The 27818-nt window shown below is 37.0% G+C and overlaps 1 protein-coding gene across 1 annotated transcript; it reads left to right on the top strand.

Moving 5' to 3' along the window:
- The first annotated feature begins 377 nt into the window (after positions 1 to 377).
- Positions 378 to 12307, top strand: LOC136846848 (uncharacterized). The gene is made up of 4 exons (XM_067118116.1): positions 378 to 528; positions 7827 to 8056; positions 8198 to 8850; positions 11485 to 12307. The coding sequence occupies exons 1-4, from the start codon at positions 378 to 380 to the stop codon at positions 12305 to 12307; spliced, it is 1857 nt and encodes a 618-aa protein (XP_066974217.1).
- Positions 12308 to 27818: the final 15511 nt, after the last annotated feature.

Raw genomic sequence — 27818 nt, 5'->3', positions numbered from 1 at the left:
TGAACCTTTGCATTGATTTCAATTTCGTTTTACTTCTGCATTTATTTCCTCTCCAGTGCACTTCTGCATTGATTTTACCCAGAGCCCTTTCATAATGATTTTGACTTCATTGCAGTTCTGCATTGAACATCCACTTCATTCCGCTGGTGAATTATACATCATTCATTTCACTGAAAATATAAAATATATATATATATATATATATATATATATATATATATATATATATATATATATATATATATATATATCATGGCTACCAACACAGACATTTCAGTCAGGGCAGCCAACATTACCACTTGAACCAGGGCTGCCAACCTATCCACTTTGATCAGGACTGCCAACATATCTTTTCGTCAGGCCTGCCAACATAACCGATGGTAATTCAGGGCTGCCAACTTATCACATATGGTCAGTACAGTGATGCCAACACATCATCACCCTTCAGCTGCTGCCCAAATGAGATGCCATATAAAAGAGATATTATTGATTTCATGCTTAATAGAATAAATAAGTCAAATAAAGAAAGTCAGTATTTATTGTTTATGAATCAAAATATGATTTTTTTAATCCAAACCAACAACTGGCTCACTGTGTGTTCGAGGCTAGTCCACCACATCTTGACTGGGTGCCTGTTCAAGGCTAGACGGACTGACAGGGTGGCTCTGAAAAAAATATTGAAGGTTTCATTTGTATGCAAGACTTCAACCCTGATTTCAACTTCCCTTAAGTAGTTATCATAATACTGTACAGTCGCGCACAAAAGTCTCGATACTCTCCCAGACCATCCAAGACTGGAAGATGCAAAATATACCGGAAGATGCATTAGCAATTCTCTGGTAGGCATCAGAGGTGCCTCACACTGAGGGACCTGTGGCAACCCGAATGAACTGTAATGTCTATAAGGTCTAAGGTAAGGTCTAGATTTTCGGACAAATTGTCAACCTCAAAAGCAACATCTGGCAACCACAGAAGGGGGAGGTTGGCCCCCTCGGCATCAGATTGATTGATTGATTAGTGGCCATTAAAACTGGCGTCACAACATCCAAGTCATTGAACGTGGCAGGCAGCAGAGTTTCCGTGAAGTGACTGAATGATTTATAGGGATCTCTTATTATATCATCTTCCAAATGATGGTAGGGGCTGACTTGTCTTTTCAGGCTCTGAAATATTTTGACTTGGAAAGAAAAGAGTAAAAGGTGAAAGCTAAAGTGACAAAGAGCAAAGCCTGAGCTTCATCAGTCATGTGGGGTTTCCATTTTCAAGCTTCATAAAGAATGAAATCTCTCGAGTAGGTCCATTGGTCGGAACCATTTCTTTGCATCAAAGTTGTTCATTGTTAGGCTTAAAGACAGCAGTCTCATGCGGTGTTTTTTTTTTTTTCCAAGAGCACCTCACTTTTGTTCCCGGAATTTCTTAGCCGCCGAAATTCAAACATTCTCTCACCACCATACTCAAAATTCACAGGTATCATTTGGCTATATTAAGTTTTGACCCAATTTCTTATATTTCAGTAACGATAAAGAAGTTTTCTCTCATTTCCTCTAAACTTTTCTTGAAGAATCCCCTGAATGAACGCACCAAAGTAAATATAAAAAATGTCATAATCAAATTATAATAAATCCATTTTACCAAATGATGCAAAAACCATATTTTACTCCCAAGAGAATAAAATTTCTCTCCTTGTCTAAACCCAAAAGCGCTTTAGTTTCTCCTTTGCAAACTCTGTGCGAGGAAGGTTAGGCATGGCGGAGGTACAATAATTTCCCTAGGCATCCATTACAGAGAAGGAACACAAAGAGACCAACCCCTCAGAGTTTCCCGGGTGTTAAAATGTCCCCAGCACATTTGTTTCGTCAGAACGTTTAATTTTCGCAAAACCTAAATTCTGTTTGAGCTTTACTGTCGAAATTCTGACAGAAAAGTGGGACCAATGGAAGGACAGGTGATGAATGTGCAAAGTTTTTGAATGGTTGACACAAAGGCTGACGGAAAATAAAAAGTTCTGAATGAGAGAATAAGGCTGAATAATCTCTTACTTGAATAAATCGATCGGTTTTGTTCTATTTTTCACAAAGGAACATAACAAACACAACACACACACACACACAACATATATATATATATATATATATATATATATATATATATATATATATATATATATATATATATATATATATATATATATATATATATATATATATATATATATATATATATATATATATATATATAGTAATATGAAATAAAAAATATTTACTCAGCACCTATCACAAGTATTATTCACAAAATTTTTCATTGACAAATGCATGGAAAAACTTTGTGCGAATTCTAAAGGTCAGAGTGACATGTTACAATATCCCTAACATTTCCGAAACATCAATGAACATTCTCTCCTAATTTCGTCCGAATTTTTTTCATCACGAACTCCCGAACAAAGGCACAAAATTAAATACGATAATTACCAGTGTAATCATATTGGAAAAAATGTATTTTCTCAAATGAAACGAATATCCTATTCTACTTTCAAGATAATCCATTTCTCCCCTCGTCTATTAACCCAAAAAATCTTCTGTTTCTCCTTTGCAAATTCTGCGGGAGGAAGGTCTGGCATGGCCGAGGTACGATAATTTCCCTTGGCATTCATTACAAAGGAGAACACTATGAACGGCGTCTGTCATGGCTATGTTCATTCACTGATAAACCATACTGTTCCAAGACTTCACGAAATCTCATGTTGTTGAGTCTAACAAGCGTAAAACGACACGGGCAACGTCAGGCAAGAGAGAGAGAGAGAGAGAGAGAGAGAGAGAGAGAGAGAGAGAGAGAGAGAGAGAGAGAGGGGACTGAAAATGAAAACGGGAAATCCCCTGAAACATTTACTCAGAGTTCGTGACCTTCACCTAAATCCACTGAATATTATCTGACTTCTTGACATTGACTGACAACCAGACCTGAGATAAGACCTTACTGCTTTATGCGTCCCAGAGAGAGAGAGAGAGAGAGAGAGAGAGAGAGAGAGAGAGAGAGAGAGAGAGGGATCAGTAAATCTGTCAAGAAGAGGCCACGTTAACAAAATCAAAGCGATGGTCTGGATACTGTACAGACACTTTGAAGTTTTGCTGAATTCCTAAACTTATTCTCTTAGAGAGACAGATTTCCCGTTTAGTCCAGATTCCTGATTTCGTAAACGACTAAATAAGGAAGAAGGATTAACGAGAATAAAAGAGCATCGATTTTCGCGAACTCCTCATAAATCATCCTTTATTACCCTTTCAGGAAACACTTTTATTTCCTCCTTTATTGCAAAAGGAAACTCCATTTTTACGCGGGAGATGAAGAGGCAGGAAATTGTCCAGTGAAAACTGCTTCCATTTTCTATCTCTAACTGTTAAGACATTTTACTGAATGATGTGTGGTTAAATTCAGCTTTAATTCCAGCATTTATGGGTATAAGAATCTTATTCTCTTTCTAATAAATTCCCTGTTTTAATGATTTAGTGACGTTAGCAAATAAGACGAAGCTTTAACAAAGTTCACAAAATAATACTGATTAATATAAATCAACTGTCATAGTGACTGTTGTATAATATTATCATTTACTGATTCAAAAGTGTTCATGTAAAACAGAAAATTGTTTTCATTTCTGTGTGATTTCATTGCCGACTTTTATAATGTTTCTGGATGTGACTACTATATATTATATATATATATATATATATATATATATATATATATATATATATATATATATATATATATATATATATATATACGAGATATATATATATATATATATATATATATATATATATATATATATATATATATATATATATATATATATAGAAAATATTAATATTCTGCTGAAACATTACTTTTGGAATGGAATGAGTTCATGTGTGTGTGTGTGTGATTAGAGCATTCCTGTGTGTGTGTGTGTGAGAACAAAAGTCTCATCTCTATGAAAATGTGAGATCATTCTCGGTTAAAAATCTCCTTGAAGACTGAACTCCTTCCTCAGGTATTTCAGGGACATTTTGGCCCGACAGAAACCAGACATTCTGTGTATAGGTGACACCTTGCCTTTGAAGGAGAGAGGGCTGTCTGTTGAATGAAAAATAGAAGATTTTTGTCCTTCACGTAGAAAATTTCAGAGTTTGTTGAAAAATCAGACTAATGGGGGAGTCTGACTGAACTTTGAAACTGTTGCTGGCTGTATGTGCAATCAACTCTCATGCATAAGATTATAGAAAACAATAAAGCATCAGTTTTCATCTTCAAATGCATTTCCTTCTGCAAGACGATTTGTAGTCGTTTATTTTGTATAAAGTAAAAATAATGCCCTGTCAAAGAAACGCTTCTTTGATGATGTATAAAAACATTTTCCTCAAATAAAAAGTAATAATTCAGTTACTGTTCAAAAGAATGTTTTCTTTGAAATAATTCAGATCCAACGAAGTTGTCTTTTACGTAGAAAATTTCAATGAAAACATCAGACTGACTGAGTGAATCTTGAAAGAATCTTGTACATTTCCCTTCTAGACGACTGCAGAAGTTAGAGTAACTTGCCCTAGCCATAAAAACTCCTCAAATAAAACTAATAATTGCAAAATGTTCTTGAAATGTTTCTTTGAAATAATTCAGATCCACCAGATTTACAGAAATTCCCAGAACGACAGATCTTTGCCTTCCCCAGGACAGATCTGCTCAGGAAATGTATAGTTGCGTGATGATGATGTACATCACATGCAATGCAATAACAGGCAATGCTTGTTGACTTATGACAGCATCCCTATTTCAGATTATTTGCAGAACAAACTCTAACTTCATATCTATGGACTTGACACTTATATCCATAATAATAGTATTCTAAATTTTCCTGAAAAATCAATTAATATATATATCATTGACGATAAAGCTAATCTTCCTTTTCGTTCTGTGGAGTGAAGGAGAATTTTATCTTTATGTACTGTGAGACAGCATCCAGTATCCTACATTGCAACCTTTCCGGAACTAAAGTCTCATTTAGTTGTATTTTTCACTTAGAGAAACAAAACCCAATAACTTCTTCTCTAATGGAGAACAGGGGACCACTCCACGTCCTGCATTTACATTCGACAACAACAAATATTTTACAATTGAGTAAAAATAGTGGAATGATGCTAATTGAATGGCCAGCATTCGTTCCCGGAGAAAAGGAATTTATCCTGAAAATACATTCAGCTGTTGATTTCGTTATAACAGCCATTCTATATTGATGCAAAGAGAGATGTTTCAGTTTGAAACCCAACGAACAGGAATAAAATGATAGTTGATACAACACTAGCATTGTTGGAATAAAGGAAGTTTTTTACATTAGTTTTTTTCATAATAAGCTTGACTATTACTTCTTACTATTATTTATTCAGAATCTCAGAATCTCTGAGGAAATCTAAGGTTTTCTCGTTCCGAAGGAATGTCAGTTTCCGAACATCTTCCTTTTTTTCTCAAAGGAAAAGAAGCTTCAACCCAGTAAATGTTCTCAGAACAAAGCTTTGAAGAAAACAGTTACTAAATAAGCAAATGTTATGTTAATTATCTGATAGGGGCTTTTAAACACGATATGTTAGTTCGTAAATTAGGAGATAAGAGTTGATAAATATACTTTCATGAGAGATGAGGCCTATTTAAATTTACCTTAGAATTAGTTTTCCTTGCCTAAAGGCTCAAGGAGTAATGGGGGGCCTATCTTCCTGTCAATTTTGAGAGAAAGGCCAGAGAGCGAATAGTGATCTCGCTCAAATTATACACCAGTACTTGAACATGGAAATTGCAACCTGTATCAACAATGAACATATAAACACAAAAAAGATTAAAGAGAAACTTGATATTGTACTCTGTGTGAATAATTAAGTGTCCTAACTACGTCCAGTTTACCTGAGACTCGAGAGATAAGCAATTCAGTAACAGCAAACAGTAGTTGTTAATCGCTCTGAGGGAGGGAGAATGGGGAAGGAAAACACTCGTTTCCTTATCGAATTATTATTCTTTTTCTCTCATCAACGCTGGTTTGAAAATCTAGATCCATAATTCTCAACTTGAGAGAACTCCCCAAAAAGTGTGGGATCAAACTTTTTTTTTGTTGTACTTACTACTTGTTACCCTATAGTGATATCAATTCCAGTTTATTAGAAAAATGTATAACAATTATATCTGGTTATGCAAACATCAAACCCGAATACAGAATATAAGATTTGGATTATTTAAAAAAAAAAAGCTTTGAGTAAAAAAAGTATATGGCATGCTATCTTATCTACCTAAAAAATATATATGGCCTTTTTCCCGGTGGAATTACGGTTATATCTTGCACCCGTCTCGCACATGCCTGCAGAATGACCATATATTGCAAATTACTTACACCAAAATGGAATGGACAGCTGTACTTAGTGTCAAATGGCATGAGTGTAAATCCTGATGCTACTTTTATCCCCCAAAAGTTTTTTTCTCGTCTAATTTATACTTTTTTCCTTCTAATTTATATTCCTTTAGGCATTATTTAGCTGTTGCCTGTATCATCTACTATTTGGTCCATTCTGGAATGTGATAGAGAGAGAGAGAGAGAGAGAGAGAGAGAGAGAGAGAGAGAGAGAGAGAGAGAGAGAGAGATGAAAGTAACTATAGATTCCACGTGAGGAGAGAGAAACTTTAATTCAGTGTGGTAGGCCTTCATGAAATACCGCTTTATAGTTTCTGACTTCTTGACACTGACTGTGACAACCAGACTGCTGAGATAAGAACTTCCTTTGCCGTTATGATTTATCCGCAGAGAGAGAGAGAGAGAGAGAGAGAGAGAGAGAGAGAGAGAGAGAGAGGTACACTAGCTAAACATTGGAGTTGAGCTTTAATTAACTTCAAATATTTTGAGAAATGTTTTCAGCTATTAACCGATTTTTACACAAATGATGAGATTATAGTTTCCAAGTCTCTAAATGTCAAGTTTGAAAAAGATGAAAAGAAAAGTTAATAATTCAATTTTTATTAGTGTTGAATCTTTGAATCTTTACAGTCTTGTTTTAAACTGTATATAAAACTATTTACAAAGTCTTTTATTGATTGAAAGTCTTACAAATTCAAAGTGGCTTAAACATTCAAGCCAAGGCTGATGCATTGATAATTGTATCCTAGCAGTACTGAAGCACAAATCGCTGAGAATGTTCAGGATATTTAACGAAAGTAACACACTGATGTGGCTTACAAACAAGAGCTAACACAAACATGTATTAGGTGTGTACAATTATTGTATTAAATTGTTCTGCAACAAGAACCGAGTGTCCAAACTCTGCAGAGGAAAGGAAGGGTCACAATAAGGCTGACTAGTGACTATTTAAACTCTTCATTTAAAAGTTCCAAAGTTACAGACTTCTGTTTTGTTTAGGTTTTGCATAAGGTTCTTTTTATCTCTGGAATGTAAATATGGTTAAGTGTAAAGGAAGTTTCTAATTGTTTTTTTTTTATGTAATGTGGAATGGAAATGTATAAGATTCTGTAATTCCTTCTTGTGTTTTCCTATAAATGCCTTCCTGCTCTCTCTCTCTCTCTCTCTCTCTCTCTCTCTCTCTCTCTCTCTCTCTCTGCATTTAATAGCACCTCGCAGAAGCGAATTGTTCCCCAGGCCTACCTCTCGAACTCCACTCGCCCGAAGAATGGACTGCCGAGCAAGACCATATGCACCTATTGCAAGAAGGGGGGCCACGCTGAAGCTGAGTGCCGATACAAACTCGGCACTAATAAGCAGCCTAACCCTACCAGCCAGAACTCCGCTCCCGATTCATCCGGCTCAGCCTCTCCTCAACAGTTACTGCAGGCCGAGCCATCAAGAGGCCCTGCAAATCAATGTGGGGCTGCTAGCCACTACAATGCTGGATCTCGGCCTGTCACATCATGTCCCCACCACCAAATTTGTCAACCTAATCAGCACTTCATTCTCTCGCGACCCGGTCTGCGGATCCTTTACCCGAGAGACTGGAATCCCAGTTCATCTCGGTGGCCCCTCTTCAGAGCACTAGCCTGCGTGACCTTCGGTCACAGTAGACACTCACGACAGACATTAGCCTGATCGCTGAGTCCCAGTGCCAGCCGGTGCCATGGTTGACAGAGAAGAAACCCGGTGGGAAATGAAGTGGATAGAGACCCCACACCATTACCGTTCCAGGTCCAACTCCAGGTTACGGCGCGCTGGGAGTGCAGCTGCCCCACCGCCTTGGCGTGGTGGGTGGAGATTCGGCCCGGTGCTTCTTGTTGGTCGGGATCTTCTCTGCGAAGCCCAGCCTGCGCCGCCCGCAGCCACGTTACCTCCTCCACACGGGGCCCCAGTTGTAACTCTGATAAAGACAAACCCCCCACCTTCCGACCTCAAAGTAGTCCACGGAAGAGCTGCTTAAACTATTCAGGCCTAGCCCTCTCCAATCGCATAGGGCTGGCCTGGAAAGATCCTCCTCTCAGCGAAGAGATTCAGGAGAGCAGTACCGGCTGCCGGACGTGCAAGCGGACAGACCACTCCACAAATTGGGAGGGCTGCCTAAGCAAGCTTAGCATGTGGTGCCCCAGACAAAACTCTCGGAGAGGCTACGATCTCCTGGGGCAGGAATCTCTGCCGCAGCCAAAACCAAGTCGTCCACGAGGTATTGCACCTCCGGACCCCTTGTCAGGCATGCCGATCATCGCGACTGGAGAGCCTCCAGCACCCGAAACTTCTTTGCCAAATTTGACTCCAGGGGATGAACCCCTGGAGGATCGAATGGTACCCCATCTTTGGAAGACCAAGACTGGCCTCTCGGGCCTTAAGTCTAGATCGCTCTCGCTCCGGTTATGCAGCAGCCGGGTAGGGAGCTCCTGCAACTTTTGAGTTGCCTGACTTAGCGCCCGCTAGCCCTTCTTGCCTGTCCCGGGTGGTGCCCTCATCACCTCCTGGGCCTACTACTGATAGGCCTTGGAGGAACCCGAGAGAAGAAGAGCGGAAGAGGCGTGGTTTGCCGAGCTATAAGCTCATCCAGGCACTAGTGCCCTCTCGGCTGTGCCCTACCATCTCAAGTGACCCTGGCCTGCCCAGAGGAGGTAGCCAGTGTGATCTCTTTTTTGTGTACATCAATTTATTAGCCATTTCCTTCCACTTACCCACCCAGAACCGCAGTAATCATGTAGTAGCATAACTAATTTCAATAATCTTAACTATTGTGAAACGAGCCACGATGCTCATGACATGCATGGCTTAAGACCTCAGTGAGGCACCCATTTATCATATGAGGCAACCCTCATGAATTAACAAGTAATTATTAAGTGTATTAAACATAAACCAAGTTGCAATTTAGTTGAACAGTAACTCTTATGTTGGTGCTACGATTACGGGTTAGGATAGGTTAGGCTAGGGAATACTGCGGGAATGTACCACTAGGCTAGGTCTAAAAAAACACATCATGATCGTAGGGAGTAGCTATATGTAAATCGAGCACCTTCTAGTACTATTAGAATTAGGTAAAAGTAGTGATTATAGCTCATATCTATCTAGGGTTAGGTAGTTCTGTACAGCTAGGTAGGCTAACCAGGACTAATCTGCTCGAAGGGAAGAAGAGTAACCTAATAGAAATGAACAACACTTAGTCTGAACCTTCATGCCCAAAATGAGTGAAGGCCTCTTAAGGGAGCTTTTATAAATATTACTGCTGTTCGCCCTCATTAACATTTGATTGTAAATCATATCAGCCTAGAGCATCTTCAGTTCAAACTTTGCGTCCGTTTGGAGAGCCGGGATATAGGTAACATTTAGGCCTTTCACCCATAGGAGAAATTTCCATATTCAACTTTAAGAATAGGTGGTGCTAAGTCCCTTTTTCCCTTTCTACCTGTCTCTCTTGGCAGATATTTTAACAGAGCGCCCAGGCCAGCGTAAGGCATGACTGTAGGCCTAGTTGACCTAGGCCTGGTCCGCGAACGGGAGAGAGAAACTAACCGCCAACAAGAGCAGACGTCTGGAAGGTGGCTCTAACACCGCCTTTGTCTATTATTTTATTAGTGAATGGTGGAGCAAGAAACACACACAAACTTCAGCACGTCCGTTGTAATGCGTGCCAACGCTTCGTCCTTAAGGTAGAGTCTGTGTGCTGTTCGAAACTTCGTCCATTCTTTTAACCTCTTTTCTGTATTTCCAACTCTTTCTTTGTTTCATTCTCCAGCCACCATTGAGTGTCGGCATCTGAAGTCTAAAGTTAGCCAAATTATTATATTGTTAGCTTCAACCCCGTTATTCCAGTAAAATACCTAGGATTTAGGGTAAGCAAATAATTCTAAGTCTCGATGCTTTTCTTGTGTCTCGGTCACTGTTTGAAGGAACTGTTGCGTTGTACTTAATACCATCTTAGCAGTGGGATTCTTTGTCCGTCCGCGAGTTGGTGGGCGTTTATTATAAAGTCTTTATTTCTTGAATATTCTTTGTTGAGTTAGTACGCCAACTGGCGACCTTTGATTGATGCTGACTGTCTTTGAGGTGAATTTGTGGCTTCAAGTGGCAGGTTACATGTACTCTTGGCCTGCAGGGCCGTGCAACTAAATAAATTGGACAATATATGATCAGCCAAGACCCCACATGTAACAATATATATATATATATATATATATATATATATATATATATATATATATATATATATATAATATATATATTATATATATTATATATATATATATATATATATATATATATATATATATATATATATATATATATATATATATGTATGTATATATATATATATATATATATATATATATATATACATATATATATATATATATATGCTCTTCTTCATATAACAAATATATACATACATTTATGTAATGTGCGTGTATTATATGCATATCAGAATGTTAACGTGACTGTTAGTAAAGTGAAAATAAACAACAGCTCGGCGATTCTGCCTCGCATCAAAAGTCGGAGGAAGAACTTCCTTCAGAGCATCTGACGGAAGTTCCTGCCTTAATTAAGACCCAAATCCTCTCTCTCTGAACTGCCCAAATTGGGGCGGGCCAAACCCTCTTCTTATCGGGAAAGTGAGATACAGTCATTATTTGTTTAGCTTATTTATTTTCGTTTTTTTTTCTGCTCAGTTTGTCAAGACTTATTGGAAGAATATGATTACAAGTCGTGAAAATATGCACAGAAAATAAATGATAATAAACAGATAACGAATAGATAGTTAGGTCGAATACAAAATAAGTTCAAAGAAATTGTAAATTTAATCGTTTTCCCCCTTATTTTGGTTTCTCAATTTTGGTAAAGGTTCAGTTCTTCCTTCTTCTTCTTGTGCCTGTTATTATTTTCTTCCTCGTCTTCCTTCTACCCCTCGTTTCCTTCCTCTTCCTCCTCCTCTTCTATTCTTCCTCTTCTCGCTCCCTGTTCTTCTTATTCTTTATTCTTTATCCCTTGCGCTAACTACCATCTTTTAGCGTCTTTTCTGACTTTCGCTCCGCTTTCTGTTCTCGACAACTCTGGTTCTCAAATTCTGGTTCCTCAATCTCGGGTTCCTCAAATTCTGGTTTCTCAAACTCTGGTTCCTCAATCTCTGGTTCCTCAAATTATGGTTCCTCAATCTCGGGTTCCTCAAATTCTGGTTCCTCAATCTCGGGTTCCTCAAATTCTAGTTTCTCAAACTTTGGTTCCTCAAATTATGGTTCCTCAATCTCGGGTTCCTCAAATTCTGGTTCCTCAAACTTTGGTTCATTAGACTCTGGTTCCTCAAATTATGGTTCCTCAATGTCGGGTTCCTCAAATTCTGGTTCCTCAAACTTTGGTTCATTAGACTCTGGTTCCTCAAACTTTGGTTCCTCAAATTATGGTTCCTCAATCTCGGGTTCCTCAAACTTTGGTTCATTAGACTCTGGTTCCTCAAACTTTGGTTCCTCAAATTATGGTTCCTCAATCTCGGGTTCTTCAAATTCTGGTTCCTCAAACTCTGGTTCTTCAGACTCTGGTTCCTCAAATTTTGGTTCCTCAAATTCTGGTTCCTCTAATTTTGGTTCCTCAAATTCTGGTTCCTCAAACTCTGGTTCCTTAAACTTTGGTTCATCAAATTCTAGTTTCTCAAACTCTGGTTCCTCAAATTATGGTTCTTCGATTTACGTTTCCTCAAACTGTGGTTCCTCAAATTCTTGTTCCTCAAATTCTGGTTCTTCAAATTCTGGTTCGACAAACTCTGGTTCTTCATATTCTGGTTCGACAAACTCTGGTTCCTCAAACTTTGGTGCCTCAAACTCTGGTTCCTCCGATTAAGAAATAATCATTTGGGTTCTCGAAAACCCAGAATGTATACCATTATGTCCAACCTGAATTGGTCTTAAAAGGAACAAAATGTATTTACAAACAAAAGAACAGTTTCATTAGCATCGTTTTCTTTCTTTCTTTAGTTATTTATTAATTTGTTAATTTATTTTTTCCATTATTAATAAGTCATCTCCTCTTTCTGTATTTCCCTTTACCACTCTATTACTTCTTCCTAATGAACATCTTATATTCTTTGGAAGCTTGAATTCCAAGGCAATGGGCGCTGTGGTGGGATTGTTCATGAATAGGGTCCTTGTAAAAGTAAGAACAATAATAATAATAATAATAATAATAATAATAATAATAATAATAATAATAATAATATTATGACTTTTCTCTATGCGATCTTTTTCGCGTTTTAACAGTAATCCAAGTTGGGTTTATTATGGAACAAATTTCCCCATAATGTTCATTAACTCTACACTAATGCACGGTTTGTACTATCATCCTGAATTTAGCATATTGTGATGTTCAGAACGATATAATAATTTCCCTTGATATAATATTTCTTCTAAAAAAATAAGTTTCTGGTTTCTGTTGGAGTGGTGAGGTTTGGTTTGTTATTAAGGTTATATATGTGGTTTTAAATATTGGTGCATTTGTAGTAATGATAATTCTGTTGTTATTATTATTATTATTATTATTATTATTATTATTATTATTATTATTCTATATGTTAAAAATATTAGTGCAATAATACTTATAATAATTCTAATAATAATAATGATAAAGATTACAGTAACAATTATTGTTATGGTTAGCAATACATTTCTAAATTCAAACTGGTAAAAGGCAAAGTATTGTAAAAAAGAATATATTTATATTTGTATTCACGATCAGATTTCACATAAGTTAAATGAAACTGACATTAACATACGTGTAGACGACAGTTTGTGGGCGGAGTCAGTCCACTCGCCAGAACAGATGAACTGATGGCATTACCTTAAGTTCTTCCGACTGACTGACAGGTGATTGCACGTGTGGACTTAAGGGTAAGCAACGATTTCATGCCAGTTCGCCCCTGGATTTCGCCTGGGAAGGCTCTCAGCAGCTCAGACCAGAATATGAATAACCTATGTATAGGCGTAATTCATTTCACTGTTAGACTCTGCAGCTCTATTTGTAGACTGTTGTGAGTCCAAATCTTATGATAAAAAATATTTCCATGTGATACAATTTAGCATAGGCCTAGGCCAGTGTCCTGCCTTTTTATGTAACGTGTAACTTGCTCTAATTTAACACTTATTCATTAATATTGTATGAGAATAAGCAATATTTAGACCATACTCTGTTATGCCTTTTTACCTCTTTACTATTTTTAAGTGACTTGCTGCATCAGCTAGTCTATGTAGTTCCACCTCCTTATCAGCCAGCGGAGTTTCCATTTCTGCCACATAGTGTTGCCAGAATGAAGGCTAGGCGAGAACCGAGGGCGATGACCTCGAGACTCGAGTTTACTGTCCAATTGACAGCTCTACTCTTTTCATGTGGACACTCATCCGTCAAATGGTCACCGGTCCAGGACAACTGGCCGTGGCCATTGATTGATTATATCTATTAAAACTGGCATCACAACATCTAGGTTATTGATGCCGTAATAAATTTAAATAGAAAACTAAAAATAAATAAGTTTAAAAAGAATTTCATATAAAATATAAAAAAAATATGTACATAATCATGTTATCAATACTTACATGTCCTTTATATGTATAATTTAAATTTTGCTGGAGAGGCCCACATAAATATAAAGCTATATAAACTGACCTATGTTACAATCCCCTCTGAGGATTGTAGCTAGAATAAATAGTGCTTTCTTTGTATACAACCCTGGACAGAACCTATGTCTCAAATTCCAGGGCTGGGACACTAAACCAGCCATCTTACAGTCAGGGCACAACACAGTCATCGCAAAATGGAGGATTTTCATGAGACATCAAAACCCATGAGTGAGTCTTCTATGTCAATCCTCAAACTGCCTAACATCATTTCCTGTCTCCTTGGCATATGCAGATACTTATTCAAGGAGGCGCTGATATTTAATAATACTACACATTTTTATTTGTTGCAATGTTTTCCCATTGTGCCAACTCTTTTTAGTTTTCTGACCTACTAGAGGATATAAATCCTATGTGGCATTAGGCACCTTCTGGGTTTTGGGGAGCTTTCTCGTTCCCAACTACCCCAACATGGGAAGGAACCCAACAAAAATTTACTTCTTTCCCTCCTCTTTTCACTGAAAGCAGCCATTCCAACATATCTAAAATCAGAGGGTTTAAAGAGTTAAAAGATTCCATTGACTGAAGAACACTTCTTGAGCCACAATATATAATAAAACTATTTCATTTCTGAATTAGAATTTCCTTTAAAGCATTTAAAATTGCATATAGACTGCTGTAAAAATAGATGCAGCAGATTATAATCTCCTGCTTCTTTCAGTATCAGGGAAGGCCACTCGAAAGCCGATGCCAGCATGACTTTGAGCCATCCGTGAAAACTGCAGTGGAGTTATCAAGTTGCAAGGAATGTTCTAAAAATATTGACCGCATGGCCTCACTGGACAATTCCGCCTCGGTAAAATGAAAATATCTACAAAATTTTACCTCTGGAAGATTCCAGGGGGGTTAACTGGTTCTCTTCTGGTAAAATATCCACCCTTGGCATGTTTAATTTCCTGACAGTAAAATTTACTCTAAAAGTGAATGGTTGAGGCTGCTTGAGGTGATTTTCATACAACTGCCAATGCCTTTCATTTCTCATACAAATGCTGGTTAAAGACTTAGGGAACCTCTGAAATCTGTACCACCTCCGAACCGGCAGACGCTGATAATGAAGATCTAGAGGCATCTCACCAGCATATGCAAGCATGCTCTCGGTGGGAGATGATTTAAATGCTAATGTATACACAATCTTACTCCTCTATGATGAATGGATTTGAGCATTTTAAAGCTATTTGGCTTTGCAGAAGTGTATATTTCACAACCATAAGGTAATTTTCAAAAGACTAAGGCTTTATATAATCTCAGCATCTGAGTTCGGTCTGCGCCCCACGAAGTGTGAGACAGAACTTTCACCACATTCATTGCTTTCAAGCATTTTATCTTAATATATTTCAGATGTGGAATCTAGGTCAGCTTGCTATCAAAAATCAACCCAAGAAACCTTGTTTCACCAACACATGGAATTCTCTGCCCATGTATGAACAAATCTGGATCAGGATGGAATCCTCTTATATGGCAAAAGTGCATGGTTACCGTTTTACTAATAGAAAATCTAAAACCATTCATCTCAGCCCACTTTACTATATTATCAATGCAGAACTGAAGGTGGCGTTCAGCCACTGCCATCCTTGTTGCTGCAAAGGATATCGAAAGGTCATCAACAAAAAAGGGTATATGTTATATCTGGGAGAATTATTTTGGAAACCCCAGTGATTGCTAAGGTGAACAAGGTTACATTTAAAACACTCCCTGAGGAACTCCTTGATTGAACACATCTGACATCGTTGCTCCAACTTGAACCTGAAATAATCTATTTTTTAAAAAAGCCTTAGTAAAGAGGGGCAAATTGCCTTTCAGGTTGCATTCATAAAGGGCCCTCAAAATGCCATATCTCCATGTTGTATCATAAGCCTTCTCTAGATCAAAGAAAACAGTGATGTGATGCTGCTTGTTAGCAAAAGCTTCACATATTGAAGATTCCATTCGAACCAATACATCAGTTGTGGAGTGCATACTTTGAAAACCACACTGAGCAGGTGACAGATATTTACCACGTTCCAAGTACCACATCAAACGTGTGTTCACCATTTTTTCCATGATCTTACACAAACATGATATCAATGCAATAAGACGATAATTTTCTGTCTTGAATGGGTCTTTTCCTGGTTTCACAAATGACAGTACTTCTAACATCTCCCAAAGCTTAGGGAAGATATATTCTCGGTAAATTCTGTTAATAAGGCTTAATATGAAAAGTCTGGTATTTTCAGCGGTATGCTGAATCACTGAATATGTTATATCATCCGGTCCAGGAGCTGATTCATTACATTTCTTCAAGGCTGATCCAAATTCTCTCATAGTAAAAGGTACATTGTGTTGTTAATTTTTTGATGTATTAAAATAAATTTCGACCTGTTCCATTAGCCGCCTTTGAACTGAATAGGGTCTATCATCATTTTTCTTTGCAACATTAGTAAATGGTTAGCAAACTCATTTGCCGCTAAGTGGGGGTCCGCTACCTCAGAACCATTGATCTTGATAGCTAGAGGTTGACATGGAGTAAACTTGCTTGCTGTTTTTCTAAATCTCTTCCAAACTAAAGTCAGAGGTGTTTTCGAATTTAATGAAGATATGAAAATTTTCGGTATTCAACATGGTAATACTCATTTGCGTCTGATGTATCTGGTGAAAGCAGACCTCATAGGCCTATGAGTTTCCTGGCATTTATGAGTCCACCAGGGAACTGGTCGGCGGATAAATATGCCCGAAATCCTGGGTATAGATTGAACACAGGCGAGAATATAGCTGTATTCAAAAAGTCAAGAGCATCATCTACACAGGGGAAGTCATCAGCAGAGTCATCTATTGAGCTGTGCTCCTGGAATGTTGTCCAATCAGCTTTACCAATGTTCCATTTAGGTAGCCTTGAAGATGGGGGATTGAGGCTACACTCACCATTACTGGAAAATGGTCACTGGTAAATCTATCATTTATAACTCTGCAATGAAAGTCAATGAGGCAGCCATCACTGCATATAGATAAATCAGTTGATTATAATGTGCCTGTTTGAGCATGAAAATGTGTAGACCCCCCAGTGTTGAGGATCCCCACACTTTCACCCTCTATGATGGATCACAGACACCTTCCTCTTTGATTGGTGATGATGTCACCCCAAAGAGGGCTTCTGCTATTCATATCTCCCAGAATAACAAAGGGGCATGGTAACTGATGAATGAGGGATTTAAATTCATCAATGGGGAAGACTTCATTAGGTGGTAGATAGAGAGAGCATACTGTATATTTTCTTTGCAAATGGATCTGCACACCTATCACTTGCAATGTGGATTGGATACTAATAGGATTTTGTGGGGTGTCATTTTGAACATACAAAACTACAGCCCCATGACTTCCAGTATTTAAGTTATAGGTGGAACGATAGGCCGTATACTCTCGTGGGCTGGGGCACATATTATTACCAATCATGGTCTCCTGCAAAGCTACACATACAGGAGACACTTCCAATATGAGCAGCCTTACTTCCTCCCGTTTACCCTCAATCCCTTACAGTTCCACTGGAGAAAATTAATGAACTCTGCTCCTTTTGAGGCTGTTAGAATTGGAGCCTCTGATAGTGATAAATGGCATCCAGCAGGCAGTGTCAGCCATAACTGGTGTAGTCTCAAGCAGCTGACACACCAGGTATGGCGGGTACAGCCTCAGAGAGACAGGGTACCAGAAATCACTGGCTCTACCTCCATAGAAGCAGGAATGCTAGAACTCACTGGTACTGCCCCAAAAGAGGCAGGAGTGCCAGAGGCTCACTGGTACTGCCCCCAAAGAGGCAGGAGTGCCAGGCGGTCACTGGTTCTGCTCCAAGGGCGGGAGTGCCAGGAAATCCACTGGCGACGCCTCTGAAGAGGCAAGAGCGCCAGAAATCACTGGTGCAGCCTCTGAAGAGGGAGGAGCACCAGCAATCACTGGTGCAGCCTCCAAAGAGGCACGAGCACAGGTCGTCACTGATTTTCTATTTACATTACCTCTGGTAGCATTTAAATTTCTTCTTCGGTTAGCAGCAACAATAGAAAAGGATATTCCAGGTCTAACATACTGATTCAGTACTCTCTCTTTTGCCTCTTTAAATGTGGTACGTTCAGTACCCTTAATGTTTAGATTTCTTTTCCCATGATGTACACATCACAATTAAGTGAAGATGATGGATGATGGACTCCACAATGCATACATCTTGCTTCTCTGTACATATGCCATGCTCTGGTTCCTGCATTTGACACAAGTGGTAAGAGGCTTGCCTTGTAGTTTACTGCCTAGATTCTGCTTGTGTCCAAATTCTTGACAGTAAACATCTCTCCTCGGTCTTGGGATATACTGTAGCCTTAAAATGTAACCAGGCTGCTTTTATTATATTAGGCAATCGAGTAAAATCGAATGTAATGAAATTGGCAGGGTATGCAGACAAATCCTTCCGTTTCCTTCTCGCCAGTTTTCGCAGAACGCTACAGCTAGGCATGACTCCTTGGCATGCTTCGGTTACATTTCCTGAGCACTCATTAATCACTACAGATGTTTGTTCTCATGTTTCTGTATTTAACTTTATTTTGAAGTGCTTTTTCTTTTCCACTTGGCTGGGTCAGCGCTATGCGAATGCTCTTTTATTTGTTTTACAATTTCAGCATTCTTTACACGAATTCGCACCTTGCATGACCTCCTTCCGCATCTCCAAACTGCGTGACATTATCAGCACAAAGTTGTAGTTAGGACACTTAATTATTCACACGGTACAATATCAAGTTTCTCTTTAATCTTTTTTGTGTTTATATGTTCATTGTTGATAGAGGTTGCAATTTCTATGCTCAAGTACTGGTGTAATGACTTGAGCGAAATCCCTATTCACTCTCTGGCCTTTCTCTCAAAATTGACAGGAAGGTAGGCCTCCCCATTACTCCTTGAGCCTTTAGGCAAGGAAAACTAATTCTAAGGTAAATTTAAATAGGACTAATCTCTAATAAAAGTATATTTATCAACTCTTATCTCCTAATTTACAAACTAACATATCGTGTTTACAAGCCCCTATATAAGTAACATAACATTTGCTTATTCAGTAAATGCTTTCTTCAAAGCTCTGTTCTGAGAACATTTACTAGATTGAAGCTTCTTTTCCTTTGAGAAAAAAAAGGAAAATGTTTCGGAAACTGACATTCCGAGGGAATGTCAATTTTCTCGTTCCCTCGGAACGAGAAAATCTTAGACTTCCTCAGAGATAACTGAATAAATAATAGTAAAAAGTAATAGTCAAGCTTATTATTATAAAATGTAAAAAACGTCCTTTATTCCAGCAAAGCCAGTGTTGTATCAACTATAATTTTATTCCTGTTCGTTGGGTTTGCAACTGAAACATCTTTTTTGCATTCATATAAAATGGCTGCTATGACGAAATCAACAGCTGAATGTATTTTCAGGATAAATTCCTTTTCTCCAGGAACAATGTTGGCCATTCAATTTGCATCATTCCACTTCTTTTAATCAACTGTAAAATATTTTGTTGTTCTAGATGTAAATGCTGGACATGGAGTGGTCCCTGTTCTCCATTAGGAGGAAGTTATTGGGTTTTGTTTCTCTAAAAAATTACACTTGACATGAAAATTTAATACCGGAAAGGTGCAATGCAGGATACTGAATGCTGTCTCACAGTACATAAGGATAAAATTCTCCTTCCTCCACAGAACGAAAAGGAAGATTAGTTTTATTGTTAATGATATATTAATTGTTTTTAAGGAAAATTTAGAATGCTATTATTATGAATATATAAGTGTCAAGTCCATAGATATGAAATTAGAGTTTGTTCTTCAAATAACGTGAAATAAGGTTGCTGTCATAAGTCAGCAAGCATTTGTTACATTGCATGTGATGTACATCATCAACATGCAACTGGCATTCCTGAACAGATCTGTCAGAGGAAGGCAAAGCATCTCCAGCTTTCGTCCTGTCATTTCTATAAATTTCGTGGCTCTGAATTATTTCAAAGAAAACATTTCAAGAACATTTTGCAATTATTAGTTTTGATTTGAGGAGTTTTTTTATGGCCAGTCAGCAAGTTAGATCTCTAACTGCTGTAATCGTCTAAAAGCAGAAATAAATAAATAAATAAATATATATATATATATATATATATATATATATATATATATATATATATATATATATATACTAATATATATATATATATATATAAATATATATAAATATATATATATATATATATATATATATATATATATATATATATATATATATATATATATAATATATAATATATATAAATATATGTAAATATAAATATATATATATATATATATATATATATATATATATATATATATATATATATATATATATATATATATATATATATATATATGTATATATATATATTTATATATATATTTGTATATATATATATATATATATATATATATATATATATATATATATATATATATATATATATATTTATATATATATATATAATATGTATATATATATATATATATATATATATATATATATATATATATATATATATATATATATCGTTTATTCAACAAACTCTTCTTCACCTTTCTGAAAACTTTTAAACGAATGGCTTTTTGCTACAAAAATGAAACTATACCATTTTGTTTCAAGCAAAATCTTCCTGCCACTTTTCTGAATAAACAGACAACAGCCAGCCTCTTTGCTCTCGAGACTTCTTCAGAGGTAAGGTGTCATCTATACACAGAAGAGTTCTCTAGGGCCAAAATGTCCCTGAAACTTGAAGAGGGAGATGAGTTTTCAAGATTTTTAACCGGGAATGATCTCACACATTTTCGTATAGCTGAGACTTTTGTTCTCAGGAAGCTGACACAGTATCCTGGTAAACTGAAACTCAGATCACAGGAATGCACTAATCAGTGACATTTTCTAATCAAGGAACGAATCAGAATCATCAGAATAGAAAACGATGATCCCTAATCTGGCTGTGGTTTTTTCTTTAATGTCTTTTACTTGGACGACCTCTCCGTGAACTCATTCCAAAGTAATGTGATGTTTCAGCTGGATTTTCAGAACATTAATATTTTTGAAAACATTACACACACACATTTATATATGCATATATATTACTGACATCCAGAAACATTATAAAAGTCGGTAGTTGAATCACATTGATATGAAAGAATAATTTTCTGTTTTACATGAACACTTTTGAATCAGTCAATGAGAATATTATACAACAGTCACTATGACAGTTGATTTATATTAATCAGTATTATTTTGTGAACTTTTATTAAAAAGCTTCGTCTTATTTGCTAACGTCACTAAATCATTAAAACAGGAATTTATTAGAAAGGAATAAGGTTCTTATACCCATAAATGCTGGAATTAAAGCTGAATTTAACCACAAATCATTCGGTAAAATGTCTTAGCAGTTAGAGAGCAAAATGGAAGCAGTTTTCTCACAGGACAATTTCTGCCTCTTCATCTCCCTCGTAAATAGAGCTTCCTTTTTGCAATAAAGGAGGAAATAAAAGTGTTTCCTGAAAGGGTAATAAAGGATGATTTATGAGGGAGTTAACGAAAACCGATGCTTTTTTATCCTCGTTAATCCTTCTTCCTCATTAGGTCGTTTACGAAATTGGGAATTTGGACTAAACGGGAAATCTGTCTCTCTAAGAGGATAAGTTTAGGAATTCAGTAAAACTGCAAAGTGTCCGTACATTATCAGACCATCGCTTCGAGTTTGTTAACGTGGCCTCTTCTTGACAGTTTATCTCTCTCTCTCTCTCTCTCTCTCTCTCTCTCTCTCTCTCTCTCTCTCTCTCTCTCTCTCTCTCTGCAGGACGCATGGATCAGGAAGGTCTTATCTCAGTAGTCTGGTTGTCACAGTCAATGTCGAAAGTCAGAAAAATATTCAGTGGATTTAGGTGAAAGTCACGAACTCTGGTAAAAGTTTCCGGGGATTTCCAGTTATTTTCAGTCCCCTCTCTCTCTCTCTCTCTCTCTCTCTCTCTCTCTCTCTCTCTCTCTCTCTCTCTCTCTCTCTCTCTGGAAGTTGCCTGGCGTTGCGCGTGTCGTTTACGCTTGTTAGACCTGCAACAACATGAGATTTCGTGAAGTTAAGTATACCTTAGTTTTACCAGACCACTGGGCTGATTAAGTTAAGCTCTCTAGGGCTGGCCAAAGGATTAGACTTATTTTACGTGGCTAGAACCAATTGGTTACTTAGCAGCAGGACCTACAACTTATTGTGGAATCGAACCACATTATAGCGAGAAATGGATTTCTATCACCAGAAATAAATTCCTCTAACTCTTCATCAGCCGGCCGAAAAATTGAACTCAGCCCATCAGAATGACAGTCTGAATCAACCGGTTCCGGCCAACAAGAGGCTATTTCGTGAAGTCTCGGAACAGTATGGTTTATCTGTGAATGAACATAGCCATGACAAGACTCCGTTCATAGTGTTCTCCTTTGTAATGAATGCCAAGGAAAATTATCGTACCTCGGCCATGCCAGACCTTCCTCCCGCAGAATTTGCAAACGAGAAACAGAATTTTTGGGTTAATAGACGAGCTGAGGAATGCATTATCTTCAAAGTAGAATACGATATACGTTTCATTTGAGAAAATACATTTTTCCAGTATGATTACACAAACAATTATCGTATTTAATTTATGTGCCTTTGTTCAGGAGTTCGTGAAGAAAAAACTCGGACAGAAATTAGAATGTTCCTTTTTATTCCGGAAATGTTAGAATATTGTAACATGTCACTGACCTTTAGAATTCACACAATGTTTTTCCACGCATTTGTCAATGAAAATTATGTGAATAATATAATGTGATACGTGCTGAGGAAATATTTTTATTTCATATTATATATATATATATATATATATATATATATATATATATATATATATATATATATATATATATATATATATATATATATATATATATATATATATAGATGTAGTGTGTGTGTGTGTGTGTGTGTGTGTGTTTGCCGTGTTCCTGTGTGAAAAGTAGAACAAAACCAATCGATTTATGAAAGTAAGTAAGAGATTATTCAGCTATTCTCTCATTCAGAACTTTTTATTCTTCGTCAGCCTTTGTGTCAACCATTCAAAACTTTGTACATTCGTCACCTGTCCTTCCATTGGTCCCACTTTTCTGTCTGAATTTCGACAGTAAAGCTCAAACAGAAATTAGGTTTTGCAGAAAATTAAACGCTCTGACGAAACAAATGTGCTGAGGACATTTTACACCCAGGAAACTCTGAGGGTTGGTCTCTTTGTGTTCCTGCTCTGTAACGGATGCCAGAAATTATTGTACCTCCGCCATGCCAGACCTTCCTCGCACAGAGAGTTTGCAAAGGAGAAACTAAAAGCTTTTCGGTTTAGACAGAAAATTTTATTCTCTTGAGAGTAAAATATGGTTTTTGCATCATTTGGTAAAATGGATTTATTATAAATTGATTATGAATTTTTTTATATTTATTTTGGTGCTTTCATTCAGGGGATTCTTAAAGAAAAGTTTAGAGGAAATGAGAGAAAACTTCTTTATCGTTACTGAAATATAAGAAATTTGGGCAAAACTTAATATAGCCAAATGATACCTGCGACAGGTGGTGAGGGAATGTTTGAATTTCGGAGGCTAAGAAATTCTGGGAACAAAAGTGAAGTGCTCTTGGAAAAAAATAATGCATGAGACTGCTGTCTTTAAGCCTAACAATGAATAACTCTGATGCAAAGAATGGTTCCGACCAATAGACCTACTCGTGAGATTCCATTCTTTATGAATCTTGAAAATGGAAACCACACATGACTGACGAAGCTCAGGCTTTGCTCTTTGTCACTTTAGCTTTCACCTTTTACTCTTTTCTTTCCAAGTCAAAACACATCAGAGCCTGAAAAGACAAGTCAGCCCCTACCATCACTTGGAAGATGATATAATAGGGGATCCCTATAAATCATTCAGTCACTTCACGGAAACTCTGCTACCTGCCGCGTTCAATGACTTGGATGTTGTGACGCCAACTTTAATGGCCACAAATCAATCAATTAATCTGATGCCACCTGGCTAAACTTCTCACCCCACCCCCCCGCTTCTGCAGTTGCCAGATGTTGCTTTCGAGGTTGACAATTGTCCAAAAATCTAGACGGAGAGTATCGAGACTTTTGTGCGCGACTGTACAGCCTTATGATAACTACTTAAGGTTAAGTTCAAGTCAGGGTTGAAGTCTTGCATACAAATGAAACCTTCAATATTTTTTTCTGAGTCCCCCTGTCAGTCCGTTAGCCTCGCGCAGGCACCCAGTCAAGATGTGGTGGACTAGCCTCGAACAGACAGTGAGCCAGTTGCTGGTTTGGATTAAAAAAATCATATTTCGATTCATAAACAATAAATACTGATTTTCTTTATTTGACTTATTTCTTCTATTAAGCATGAAATAAATAATGTATCTTTTATATGGCATCTCATTTGGGCAGCAACTGAAGGGTGATGATGTGTTGCCATCACTGTACTGACCATATGTGATAAGTTGGCAGCCCTGAATTACCATCGGTTATGTTGGCAGCCCTGACGAAAAGAGATATGTTGGCAGTCCTGATCAAAGGGGATAGGTTGGCAGCCCTGGTTCAATTGGTAATGTTTGCCGCCCTGACTGAAATGTTTGTGTTGGTAGCCATGATGAATATATATATATATATATATATATATATATATATATATATATATATATATATATATATATATATATATGTATATAGGCCTATATATGTATTTGTATATATATATATATATATTCTCCATTTTTATGCCATTTTCAGTGAAATGAATGACATCTTCACCTTATTCATCAGCGGAGTGAAGTGGATGTGCAATGCAGGACTGCTATGAAGTCGAAATCAATATGAATGGGCTCTGGAGTGGAAATCAATGTAGAAGTGCACTGGAGAGGAAATCAATGCAGAAGTAAAAAGAAGTTGAAATCAATGCACAAGTGCAAAGATGTATTAATCATTGAACAAGTATGATGAATTGAAAACAAATGCACAAGAGCACTGAAGTGGTAATCAGTGCAGAAGTGCAGTGCATTAGAAATCAATGCACAAGTGCACTGGAGTGGAAATCAGTGCACAAGTGCATTGAAGTGGAAATCAATGCACGAGTCCAATGAAGTGCAAATCAATGCACAGGTCCAATGAAGTGGAAATTAATGCACAAGTCCACTGGAGTAGAAACTATGCAAAAGTGCATTGGAGTGGAAATCAATGCACAAGTCCACTGAAGTGAAAATCAACGTACAAGTGCATTAAACTGGATATCAATGCACAAGTGCATTGTGCATTGAAGAGAAAATCAATGCAGAAGTGTTTGAAGTGGAAATCAATGCACAAGTTGATTGAAGTGGAAATCAATGCACAGGTTGTTTGAATTGGAAATCAGTGCAGACGTGGATTGATGTGGAAATCAATGCACAAGTGCATTGATGTGGAAATCAGTGCAGAAGTGTATTGAAGTGTATTGAAGTGTAAATCAATCCAGAAGAGCATTGAAATTGAATTCAATGCACAAGTGTATTGAAGCACATATCAATGCACAGGTGCATTTAAATTGATACCTATGCACAAGTGCATTTAAGTGGAAATCAATGCATAAGTGCATTAAAGTGGAAATAAATGCACAAGTGCACTGAAGTGGAAATCAATGCACAAGTGTATTGAAGTTGAATTCAATACACAAGTGCATTGAAACTGAATTCATTGCACAAGTTCATTGAAGTAGATATCAATGAACAAGTGCATTGAAGTGGATATCAATGCACAGGTGCATTAAAGTGAACATCTATGCAAAAGTGCATTGAATTGGAAATCAACGCACTAGTGCACTGAAGTGTAAATCAATGCATGATTGCACTGAAGTGGAAATTCGTGCACAAGTGCATTGAAGTGGAATTCAATGTTCAAGTTCATCGAAGTGGAATTCAATGCACAAGTGCATAGAAATGGATATCAATGCAAAAGTGCATTGAAGTGTAAATCAATGCACAAGTACACTGAAGGGAAATCAATGCACAAGTGCATTGAAGTGGAAGTCAATGTACAAGTGTCTTGGAGTTTAAATAACTGGACACGTGTATTGCAGTGGAAATCAGGAACCAATGCACAAGTGCACTGAAGTGGAAAGCAATGCACAAGTGCATTGAAGTGGAAACCAATGAAGTGGAAACCAATGCACTTGAAATCAATGCACAAGTGCATTGATGTGGAAATCAATGCATTAGTACATTAAAGTGGAAATCGATACACAAATGCATTGATGTGGATATCAGTGTACAAGTGCATTGAAGTGGAAATCAATGTACAAGTGTATTGGAGTTTAAATCAATGAACAAGTGTATGTAAATGGAAATCAATGCACAAGTGCATTGAAGTGGAAATCAATGCACAGGTGCACTGAAGTGGAAATCAATGCACAGGTGCACTGAAGGGGAGATTAATGCACAAGTGCATTGAAGTGGAAATCAATGCACAGGTGCACTGAAGGGGAGATTAATGCACAAGAGCATTGAAGTGGAAATCAATGCAGAAGTGCAGTGAAGTGATAATCAATGCAGAAGTGCAATTAAGTGGAAGGTACTGACATTGATCTGCAAAGCCAAATTACCCTTTTGCATTACATGTCCTCTTCACCTCAATAAGTTGTGCGTTATTGTGTCATGCTCTCACTTCAATCTATATATATATATATATATATATATATATATATATATATATATATATATATATATATATATATAATATATACACACATATATATATATATATATATATATATATATATATATATATAATATACATATATATATATATATATATATATATATATATATATATACATATATATATATATATATATATATATATATATATATATATATATATATATATATATATATATATATATATATATATATATATATATAGAAATGATTGTGTTAGCAACCCTGATTCACATGACATGTTGGTACCCCTGATCACAACAGTTAGGTTGGTAGTCCTGATTAATAGGGACCTGCTAGCACCCCTGAATAAAAGCATAATGTTGGTAGCCCTGATCAGGAACTGCCTATTCGAGGCTCGTCCACCGCTGGTCGACTGGGTTCCTCCTCCTGTGCGAGGCTAGACTGACTGACTGACAGGGTGGCTCAAAAAAAGTCCATTAAACACTGCGTTCATCTGGTAGACTTGGCCTCGACTTCAATTTCCCATAAGTAGTGATCATTGTTTTTGTCCAAAATTCCAGTCAGAGTCAGAAGCAATACCTCCGCCTTGCCTGACCATCCTCCCAGAGGATTTGCTCAGAAGGAATTAAAGAAGATCTTTTTGGTTTTGGTACACAGAGAACATTTGGATCTCTTGGGCGAGAAATGTGGTTTTGGCATCATTCGGTGAAATGGGTTTATTATAATTTGATTATGCCTTTTATTTTAACTTATTTTGGTGTGTTCATTCAAAATTCTTAAAACAGACAATTTTGATGGAATGAGAAAATTTGTTTATCGTTACTGAAATATATTAAATGTGGTCAAAAATTGATTTTGGCAATGTTCGCCAAAATCGTTTTTTGCTAAGTGCATTTCCTTCCATGAATTTTGGGTATAATATCCGTGACAGGCACCG

This window comes from Macrobrachium rosenbergii, chromosome 15 (genome assembly GCF_040412425.1).
Source record: "Macrobrachium rosenbergii isolate ZJJX-2024 chromosome 15, ASM4041242v1, whole genome shotgun sequence".
NCBI lineage: Eukaryota > Metazoa > Arthropoda > Malacostraca > Decapoda > Palaemonidae > Macrobrachium > Macrobrachium rosenbergii.
This window is presented reverse-complemented; position numbering and strand designations above follow the sequence as displayed.

What these genes read in the sequence shown, in the direction of transcription:
- LOC136846848 (XM_067118116.1), top strand. Translation starts at nt 378, where the DNA reads ATGGTAATTCAGGGCTGCCAACTTATCACATATGGTCAGTACAGTGAT. An exon ending in TCTTCAGAGCACTAGCCTGC is followed by an intron (nt 8,057 to 8,197) that starts GTGACCTTCGGT and finishes TTACCGTTCCAG; the next exon opens with GTCCAACTCCAGGTTACGGC. An exon ending in TCTAGATCGCTCTCGCTCCG is followed by an intron (nt 8,851 to 11,484) that starts GTTATGCAGCAG and finishes ACCATCTTTTAG; the next exon opens with CGTCTTTTCTGACTTTCGCT.